This window comes from Anolis carolinensis, chromosome 4, assembly GCF_035594765.1.
Source record: "Anolis carolinensis isolate JA03-04 chromosome 4, rAnoCar3.1.pri, whole genome shotgun sequence".
NCBI classification, from domain to species: Eukaryota; Metazoa; Chordata; class Lepidosauria; order Squamata; family Dactyloidae; genus Anolis; species Anolis carolinensis.
The window spans coordinates 2,673,595-2,683,818 of record NC_085844.1 but is presented as its reverse complement, the minus strand read 5'-3'; the positions used below and the strand labels follow the sequence as shown (position 1 = coordinate 2,683,818).

Genomic DNA, 10,224 nt, shown 5'->3' with positions numbered 1-10,224 from the left:
GGTGCTCCAGGGTTCGTTTTGCCCCTTTGGGCCTGTTTAGAAGTTGTTTAAGGCCCCTTTAGGGTGGTCCAGGGTTCGTTTTGCCCCTTTGGGCCTGTTTAGAAGTTGTTTAAGGCCCCTTTAGGGTGGTCCAGGGTTCGTTTTGCCCCTTTGAGCCTGTTTAGAAGTTGTTTAAGGCCCCATGAGGGTGCTCCATGGTTCGTTTTGCCCCTTTGAGCCTGTTTAGAAGTTGTTTAAGGCCCCTTTAGGGTGGTCCAGGGTTCGTTTTGCCCCTTTGAGCCTGTTTAGAAGTTGTTTAAGGCCCCTTTAGGGCGGTCCAGGGTTCGTTTTGCACCTTTGGGCCTGTTTAGAAGTTGTTTAAGGCCCCTTTAGGGTGGTCCAGGGTTCGTTTTGCCCCTTTGAGCCTGTTTAGAAGTTGTTTAAGGCACCTTTAGGGTGGTCCAGGGTTCGTTTTGCCCCTTTGGGCCTGTTTAGAAGTTGTTTAAGGCCCCTTTAGGGCGGTCCAGGGTTCGTTTTGCCCCTTTGGGCCTGTTTAGAAGTTGTTCAAGGCCCCTTTAGGGTGGTCCAGGGTTCGTTTTGCCCCTTTGAGCCTGTTTAGAAGTTGTTTAAGGCCCCTTTAGGCCTGTCCAGGGTTTGTTTTGCCCCTTTGAGCCTGTTTAGAAGTTGTTTAAGGCCCCTTTAGGGCGGTCCAGGGTTCGTTTTGCCCCTTTGAGCCTGTTTAGAAGTTGTTTAAGGCCCCTTTAGGGCGGTCCAGGGTTCGTTTTGCCCCTTTGGGCCTGTTTAGAAGTTGTTTAAGGCCCCTTTAGGGCGGTCCAGGGTTCGTTTTGCCCCTTTGAGCCTGTTTAGAAGTTGTTTAAGGCCCCTTTAGGGTGCTCCAGGGTTTGTTTTGCCCCTTTGAGCCAGTTTAGAAGTTGTTTAAGGCCCCTTTAGGGTGCTCCAGGGTTCGAGCCTTAAAGGGGCCTTAAACAACTTCTAAACAGGCTCAAAGGCCCCATGAGGGTGGGCCAAGGTTCGTTTTACCCCTTTGGGCCTGTTTAGAAGTTGTTTAAGGCCCCTTTAGGGTGGTCCAGGGTTCGTTTTTCCCCTTTGAGCCTGTTTAGAAGTTGTTTAAGGCCCCTTTAGGGTGGTCCAGGGTTCGTTTTGCCCCTTTGACCCTTTTTAGAAGTTGTTTAAGGCCCCTTTAGGGTGGTCCAGGGTTTGTTTTGCCCCTTTGGGCCTGTTTAGAAGTTGTTTAAGGCCCCTTTAGGGTGGTCCAGGGTTCGTTTTGCCCCTTTGGGCCTGTTTAGAAGTTGTTTAAGGCCCCTTTAGGGTGGTCCAGTGTTTGTTTTGCCCCTTTGGGCCTGTTTAGAAGTTGTTTAAGGCCCCTTTAGGGTGGTCCAGGGTTCGTTTTGCCCCTTTGGGCCTGTTTAGAAGTTGTTTAAGGCCCCTTTAGGGTGGTCCAGGGTTCGTTTTGCCCCTTTGGGCCTGTTTAGAAGTTGTTTAAGGCCCCTTTAGGGTGGTCCAGGGTTCGTTTTGCCCCTTTGGGCCTGTTTAGAAGTTGTTTAAGGCCCCTTTAGCGTGGTCCAGGGTTCGTTTTGCCCCTTTGAGCCTGTTTAGAAGTTGTTTAAGGCCCCTTTAGGGTGGTCCAGGGTTCGTTTTGCCCCTTTGAGCCTGTTTAGAAGTTGTTTAAGGCCCCTTTAGGGTGGTCCAGGGTTCGTTTTGCCCCTTTGAGCCTGTTTAGAAGTTGTTTAAGGCCCTATTAGGGTGGTCCAGGGTTCGTTTTGCCCCTTTGAGCCTGTTTAGAAGTTGTTTAAGGCCCCTTTAGGGTGGTCCAGGGTTCGTTTTGCCCCTTTGGGCCTGTTTAGAAGTTGTTTAAGGCCCCATGAGGGTGCTCCAGGGTTCGTTTTGCCCCTTTGGGCCTGTTTAGAAGTTGTTTAAGGCCCCTTTAGGGTGGTCCAGGGTTCGTTTTGCCCCTTTGGGCCTGTTTAGAAGTTGTTTAAGGCCCCTTTAGGGTGGTCCAGGGTTCGTTTTGCCCCTTTGAGCCTGTTTAGAAGTTGTTTAAGGCCCCATGAGGGTGCTCCAGGGTTCGTTTTGCCCCTTTGAGCCTGTTTAGAAGTTGTTTAAGGCCCCTTTAGGGTGGTCCAGGGTTCGTTTTGCCCCTTTGAGCCTGTTTAGAAGTTGTTTAAGGCCCCTTTAGGGCGGTCCAGGGTTCGTTTTGCACCTTTGGGCCTGTTTAGAAGTTGTTTAAGGCCCCTTTAGGGTGGTCCAGGGTTCGTTTTGCCCCTTTGAGCCTGTTTAGAAGTTGTTTAAGGCCCCTTTAGGGTGGTCCAGGGTTCGTTTTGCCCCTTTGGGCCTGTTTAGAAGTTGTTTAAGGCCCCTTTAGGGCGGTCCAGGGTTCGTTTTGCCCCTTTGGGCCTGTTTAGAAGTTGTTCAAGGCCCCTTTAGGGTGGTCCAGGGTTCGTTTTGCCCCTTTGAGCCTGTTTAGAAGTTGTTTAAGGCCCCTTTAGGCCTGTCCAGGGTTTGTTTTGCCCCTTTGAGCCTGTTTAGAAGTTGTTTAAGGCCCCTTTAGGGCGGTCCAGGGTTCGTTTTGCCCCTTTGAGCCTGTTTAGAAGTTGTTTAAGGCCCCTTTAGGGCGGTCCAGGGTTCGTTTTGCCCCTTTGGGCCTGTTTAGAAGTTGTTTAAGGCCCCTTTAGGGCGGTCCAGGGTTCGTTTTGCCCCTTTGAGCCTGTTTAGAAGTTGTTTAAGGCCCCTTTAGGGTGCTCCAGGGTTTGTTTTGCCCCTTTGAGCCAGTTTAGAAGTTGTTTAAGGCCCCTTTAGGGTGCTCCAGGGTTCGAGCCTTAAAGGGGCCTTAAACAACTTCTAAACAGGCTCAAAGGCCCCATGAGGGTGGGCCAAGGTTCGTTTTACCCCTTTGGGCCTGTTTAGAAGTTGTTTAAGGCCCCTTTAGGGTGGTCCAGGGTTCGTTTTTCCCCTTTGAGCCTGTTTAGAAGTTGTTTAAGGCCCCTTTAGGGTGGTCCAGGGTTCGTTTTGCCCCTTTGACCCTTTTTAGAAGTTGTTTAAGGCCCCATTAGGGTGGTCCAGGGTTTGTTTTGCCCCTTTGGGCCTGTTTAGAAGTTGTTTAAGGCCCCTTTAGGGTGGTCCAGGGTTCGTTTTGCCCCTTTGGGCCTGTTTAGAAGTTGTTTAAGGCCCCTTTAGGGTGGTCCAGTGTTTGTTTTGCCCCTTTGGGCCTGTTTAGAAGTTGTTTAAGGCCCCTTTAGGGTGGTCCAGGGTTCGTTTTGCCCCTTTGGGCCTGTTTAGAAGTTGTTTAAGGCCCCTTTAGGGTGGTCCAGGGTTCGTTTTGCCCCTTTGGGCCTGTTTAGAAGTTGTTTAAGGCCCCTTTAGGGTGGTCCAGGGTTCGTTTTGCCCCTTTGGGCCTGTTTAGAAGTTGTTTAAGGCCCCTTTAGCGTGGTCCAGGGTTCGTTTTGCCCCTTTGAGCCTGTTTAGAAGTTGTTTAAGGCCCCTTTAGGGTGGTCCAGGGTTCGTTTTGCCCCTTTGAGCCTTTTTATAAGTTGTTTAGGGCCCCTTTAGGGTGGTCCAGGGTTCGTTTTGCCCCTTTGAGCCTGTTTAGAAGTTGTTTAAGGCCCCTTTAGGGTGGTCCAGGGTTCGTTTTGCCCCTTTGGGCCTGTTTAGAAGTTGTTTAAGGCCCCATTAGGGTGGTCCAGGGTTCGTTTTGCCCGTTTGGGCCTGTTTAGAAGTTGTTTGGGGCCCCTTTAGGGTGGTCCAGGGTTCGTTTTGCCCCTTTGAGCCTGTTTAGAAGTTGTTTAAGGCCCCATTAGGGTGGTCCAGGGTTCGTTTTGCCCCTTTGAGCCTGTTTAGAAGTTGTTTAAGGCCCCATGAGGGTGCTCCAGGGTTCGTTTTGCCCCTTTGGGCCTGTTTAGAAGATGTTTGGGGCCCCTTTAGGGTGGTCCAGGGTTCGTTTTTCCCCTTTGACCCTTTTTAGAAGTTGTTTAAGGCCCCTTTAGGGTGGTCCAGGGTTCGTTTTGCCCCTTTGAGCCTGTTTAGAAGTTGTTTAAGGCCCCATTAGGGTGGTCCAGGGTTCGTTTTGCCCCTTTGAGCCTGTTTAGAAGTTGTTTAAGGCCCCATGAGGGTGCTCCAGGGTTCGTTTTGCCCCTTTGGGCCTGTTTAGAAGATGTTTGGGGCCCCTTTAGGGTGGTCCAGGGTTCGTTTTTCCCCTTTGACCCTTTTTAGAAGTTGTTTAAGGCCCCTTTAGGGTGGTCCAGGGTTCGTTTTGCCCCTTTGGGCCTGTTTAGAAGTTGTTTAAGGCCCCTTTAGGGTGGTCCAGGGTTCGTTTTGCCCATTTGAGCCTGTTTAGAAGTTGTTTGGGGCCCCTTTAGGGTGGTCCAGGGTTCGTTTTGCCCCTTTGGGCCTGTTTAGAAGTTGTTTGGGGCCCCTTTAGGGTGGTCCAGGGTTCGTTTTGCCCATTTGAGCCTGTTTAGAAGTTGTTTAAGGCCCCTTTAGGGTGGTCCAGGGTTCATTTTGCCCCTTTGAGCCTGTTTAGAAACCCGGGTCGGGTTAAGCCCCTAACCATTAATAGCCTAGCTCAGGGGTCCTCAAACTAAGGCCCGGGGGCCAGATGCGGCCCTCCAAGGTCATTGACCTGGCCCCTGTCCTAAACTTTAGACTTAGTCTAAGTCTACCTGGTCTTTGGAGGTCTTTTTGCTTACCTATGGTCCTATGAGACCATCTAGATGGTCTTTGAGGGTCCCTATCCTTACCTATGGTTTTATGAGATTGTCTAGATGGCCTTTGGGGGCCCCTTTCCTTCTCTATGGTCTTATGAAACCATCTAGATGGTCTTTGAGGGTCCCTTTCCTTATCTATGGTCTTCTGATGGCCTGATGAGATCATCTAGATGGCTTTTGAGGGTCCCTTTCCTTACCTATGGTCTTATGAGACAGTCTAGATGGTCTTTGGAGGTCTCTTTTCTTACCTATAGTCTTATGAGATAGACTAGATTAGGGGTCCCCAAACTAAGGCCCATGGGCTGGATGCAGCCCTCCAAGGTCATTGACCTGGCCTTTCTCCTAAACTTTAGACTTCGGGTTGACCTAAGTCTGAAATTACTTGAAGGCACACAACAACAACAATCTTAATTTTGGACTATTTCATCATAGTCCGGCCCCCTAACAGTCTGAGGGACTGTGAATTGGCCCTCCACCTAAAAGGTTTGAGGACCCCTGGCCTAGCTCATTGTTGACCTAAGCAGCCCCAAAGACAGCTGCATTTGTTGTAGGAAATTTAGGTACTGCTTTATGCAGGGAGGCTGATTAAAATAATTTTCAAGACTATAAAATTGCTGGAAATTGTTAAATTGCCTCTGTGTGTCTATATGTCGTATGTTTAATGGCACTGAATGTTTGCCCTGTATATATGCATTGTAATCTGCCCTGAGTCCCCTTCCGGGTGAGAAAGAAGGGTGGAATATAAATACTGTAAATAAATAAATAAATTTGGCCCTTCCTCCAGGTATTTTGGACTGCAACTCCCACAATTCCTAACAGCCGGTTCTTTACAATCCTTTATAAACACCTTGAATTTTCTATGCAATGCCATACAGCTACTAATTTTAGGGAATTTTCAAAAAGTTTTGATAATTTTTTTTTTAAAAAGCCACAATAGCTATCTCATTGATTTTTTAATCATATCGGAAGTGACTTGAGAACATACTGCAAGTCGTTTCTAGTGCAAGAGAATTGTCTGTCTACAGAGACGTTGCCCAGGGGATATTCGGATGTGCCACCATCCTGTTGAGAGGCTTCTCTCATGTCCCCACAAGCTAGAGCTGACAGACAGGAGCTCACCCTGTCTCGTGGATTTGAACCGGCAATCTTCAAGTCATGAACCCAACCTTCAGGTCAGCAGTCCAGCCGGCACAAGGGTTTCACCCATTGCTCCACCGCGGCTCCTGTCTCATTGAATGCCTCTCATATGAACCAATATGAGTTTTGACTGATCACATTTTCCTCAGAAAAACACACTCAAGGGTTTACCCTGTTTGTCATGCGAACCACAAACTAACCTCAAACCAAAATCTGACTTCTAAGGAGTTGCACTTCCCTTTTTAAATTAATTTTTAATTCAAGAGAGAAATAACATAATAGAACAGCAATAACAAAGCAAGCAAGCAAGGTTTTGTGATCTGTAATGCTAAAGTTGAATGGCTATATTTTACCTACTACTAATGGTGAACCTACCATTTACCTACCAAATCTTAGCTCTAGAATGGATCCCCTTCCCTCTGCAATAGATTTGCCAGGATCCGTTCTTTGCCCAAGACCATTGGATCTGGCCCTTTATTATTTATTTATTTATTTACAGTATTTATTGCCCTTCTTTCTCACCCCGAAGGGGACTCAGGGCGGATCACATTATATACATATAGGGCAAACATTCAATGCCCATAAACACATAGAACCGAGACAGAGACAGACAGATGCAGAGGCAATTTAACCTTCTCCTGAGGGGATGCTCGATTCTGGCCACAGGGGGGAGTAGCTGCTTCATCATCCACTGTGATGGCACTTCCTCATTCCAACGTCGTAAATTAGTTAAATTTGCCTCCCCACTTTATAAGTGGCACCTTATTTCCTACTTGATATTATCTTTCGGGTTGCTAGGTCAGCAACGAGCAGGGGCTATTTTTTTTTAATTGACAGGTGCTCACCCTGCCACGGGCTGGCCCCGAACTCATGACCTCATGGTCAGAGTGATTTGTTCAAGCAGGCTGCTCACCAGCCTGCGCCACAACCCGGCCCCTTTAGTACACAAAGGGCAAGGTTAGCAAAAGTGCCTTAGTCACATAAGCAAGTGAATGCTTAAGGGATGGGAGTGTGGTCTCCATCAGGATGCCTGACAATACACAATAGACAAACTCTTATCAAATGACAGTGGAGTTTGTATACACTCCAACTATATAACTCTTGTAGCCCAGCCTCCATCTGAGCGGTCAGGTGAGCCTGAGGTTGGGCCTGTTCAGTCCATGATTGTCCCTACACCTGGCTTGTCAGGGGACTCTGGGTTTGGGCCTGAGATTCCTGTTCCTATGCAGACAGAGTTTGTCTCAGTGGATTCTGGGACCAGAGACATAATGGTTTCAAGCAGGCAGCTTGAACCGCATTCCTCAAAGGAGTCAAGGTCAGACCTTCTTGTGCCAGATGGACATTCTAGTTCGGATTCTGGAAGTGATAAGACTAGTGATCTTGACAGAAAGAAAGTGATAAATCAGCAGAAGAGAGAAAGGGAGTGCTTCAGGCGCAGCAAACAATTGTTATTGAAACGGAATAATGAGCAGGCTTCTCACGGGAAGAGACCTTGAGTTTCCCTTAAGAAGGGCTGCTTTCTCTGAGTGATTCAGAGGTGGTAACTTTGCTCATTCAAGAGAGAGGGATCTTTGCTTCATGCTCTTCAAGTAAGTAAGTAAATAAGTAAGTAAGCATTCCTGTGAATTTCATGTTAATTCCTGCAGCTTTGTACCTTAATTCTTGTTCCAGTCTTGTGGGGATTTTGGTGTATCCAGTTGATGTTCCAGTGATTTTGTAGTTTGGATTTCTGCTCCAGCCTAGACCCTTGCCTTGTGTTCCAGCATTGATCCTGTACCTTGAACTAATCTGGGAGAGTTGACTCTGTGTTCCAGTTTGATCTTCTGTGCTCCACTTTAATTCTGTGCCTTGGATTAATCCTTGATATCTTGCTTGGACTATTTGTGATACCTTTTTGGGACTGACGTTGATATCCGGTTTGGACTCTGTTCTTTGAGTGACTTTTATAGACTCTTGCTTCAAGAGTTTCAAATATGGCCGCAACTGATATCAGAGAGAACTGGTATAAGATGCAATATAGGTGGTACTACAAGCCAGAAAAACTATCAAAATTTAATAAAAAGAAATCTAATATGTGCTGGAAATGTGGGGGAAAAATTGGGACATTTTTCATCAATGGTGGACCTGTGAGAAAATTAAAGAATTTTGGAAGACTGTTCACGAAATGACACAAGAAATTGTAGGAATTAAATTTAAATCAGAACCGGAAATGTATTTATTAAGTTTTACAAACGCAAAATTTAAGAAAAACGAAGATAATTTTTTTAAATTTAAGCACAGTGGCAAGGTTAACAATTGCAAAGATCTGGAAAGGAAAAAGACTCCCAACCCCCGAAGAATGGATAATAAGAATACTAGACATAGTACAAATGGATAAGAGAAGGGAAAAACAAAACAGACTGGACAAACTTTATAAAATTCCTAACAAAAAGAAGAATGGATTTTATGATAGACCTGCCCAATATATAAAGTAGATTAAACAGAATACATAAAGACACAATTAATGAAAGAGACAACTCCGAAGCCAAGATGGGAAGTATACCCCGATTTTTTTCTCTTTTCTTCTTTTCTCTCTCTCATTTTTTTGGGTCTTTTTTTAACCTCTATTTCTATGTTTATTTTTCCTCTTGATACTTTCCCACTTTTCTATTGCTATATTGTTCCACCACTTTCAATGTTTCATGTTTCACTATAAAAAAAAAATTATTCACAAAAAAGAGTTTCAAGTGCGTTGTTTTTGTGGATTTAAACCCATTTTATTGACTTTGAAATTTGATTTGCTATTGCTTGCATGTAATCTTCACTAAACAGCTTGCTTGCTTATATTCTGGGGCTCCAATGTGGTTTTGAGGTGCCTACGCAGCCTAGGGGGCAACAATAACCCATTTTTAACCCACGATTCAGGCCGCCCGAGAAAGAAAGAGAGATCCTGCTTGGAGCCCGGCTGTAACCAAAACCCTGATTTTTCCACTTCAGAAAACTTGAATCTTGAACCACTGATTGTTATACCAGGAAGCCCACTAAGAGACCAGAGAGACAAACACTTCTCGTTCTAGAAAGGACATTTATTAATGAAGTCTTGTTCATTTATTTCCCCCCTTTATCTGAAACCCCCAAAGTGGTCAGCGGCACCTATCCTCCACTTTCATCCCATAAACCTCCACTTCGCATAGCGTCAGGGCGTCATTCCGATTGGGGATGTTGACACTCACAAAACGCCCCCGGAGCCCATTGCAATGGATGGTGCTGATGGACCCCAGGCTGGTGTCTGCAATGGTCCCACAACTGCAGAGAGAGGAAAAGTGGGTTAGTCCAAAGGGGTGAAAGCAATGCTGCAACAAGGTGAAGGCATCCCTTGACCTGCCCAAGAAAGTTCTGGACAGAAGCATGAATCACGCACCACAGTCTCTTGGTTGGGGTACTGTGTGCCTATAGTCCCCTGTTGACTTTCACAAGGTCTTCACCCTTCTTTTCCAAAAAGGGTCACTTGTTCACTTGGCACTCCAAACTATAACTTCCAGGACTCCATAGCATCGAGCCTTCAAGTTGCCCATGGAGACCTCATGAATGGTTTAGGGCAGTGATGGCCAACCTATGACATGCGTGTCAGCACTGACACGCCTAGCCATTTTTGCTGACACGCTGCTACATGCAGATTGATTGGATGACTATGTCTTTTGTGGCCAAATTTGGCGTGATTTGGTCCAGTGGTTTTGTTGTTTACTCCATGGGAATTATGCATATTACATGCATACATATATATATATATATATATATATATATATATATATATATATATTATTATTATTATAGTAGTATATTATCATATTATTACTATTTTATTATTATTATATTATTCACTAGCTTTCCCCGGCCACGCGTTGCTGTGGCTTATGGGAATCCTTTGTTGGCCAGGTGGAATAGCAGTGAATAGCCTTGCAGTCTCAAAGCCTGGCCGTTTTCTGGAGCTTTTTGTTGTATGAACGTAGAGAAATGGATGAGGAGTTGTGCTGCCAAGTTTCGTATTTCTGAGATGTGTAGTTTTGTTGTTTTGTCCTAGGCCGAAATTCCATTACCCTTTTATATATATAGACTAGCTGTGCCCGGCCACGCGTTGCTGTGGCTGAGTCTGGTGGTGTTGGTCAGTCTACATTAGGTTGTATTTATGCTGTGAGCTCCACCTTCTTTATACTCACATTAGTAGTAGTATTTGAAGTCTGTTACCTTCTTCAATTTTTGTGTTGATTGATAATTGCTTGAGATCCCTGTTGTCTTTTGTTTGTTGTTAGTTGTAATGTCTGATTCTGCTGAGTGCGGTTTATATTTTTATTGTGGTACAATAGTCTTTTTTTTGTTTTGCCTGTGTAGGTGTTTATTATTATTGTTG

The 10,224-nt window shown here is 45.7% G+C and overlaps 1 protein-coding gene across 4 annotated transcripts in view; it reads right to left on the bottom strand.

Moving 5' to 3' along the window:
• Nucleotides 1–10,224, bottom strand: part of LOC103282681 (fucolectin) — a 100,754-nt gene that overhangs the window by 42,341 nt on the left and 48,189 nt on the right. Inside the window, exon 4 of one of the 4 annotated variants that reach the window (XM_062979867.1) lies at nucleotides 8,882–9,122. The exons of the other annotated variants lie outside the window; for them this stretch is intronic. Coding sequence (XP_062835937.1) covers nucleotides 8,960–9,122 — 163 coding nt within the window. The 3' untranslated portion in view covers nucleotides 8,882–8,959. Of the gene's footprint in view, nucleotides 1–8,881; nucleotides 9,123–10,224 lie in introns of those variants that run through there. 4 annotated transcript variants of the gene reach the window in all.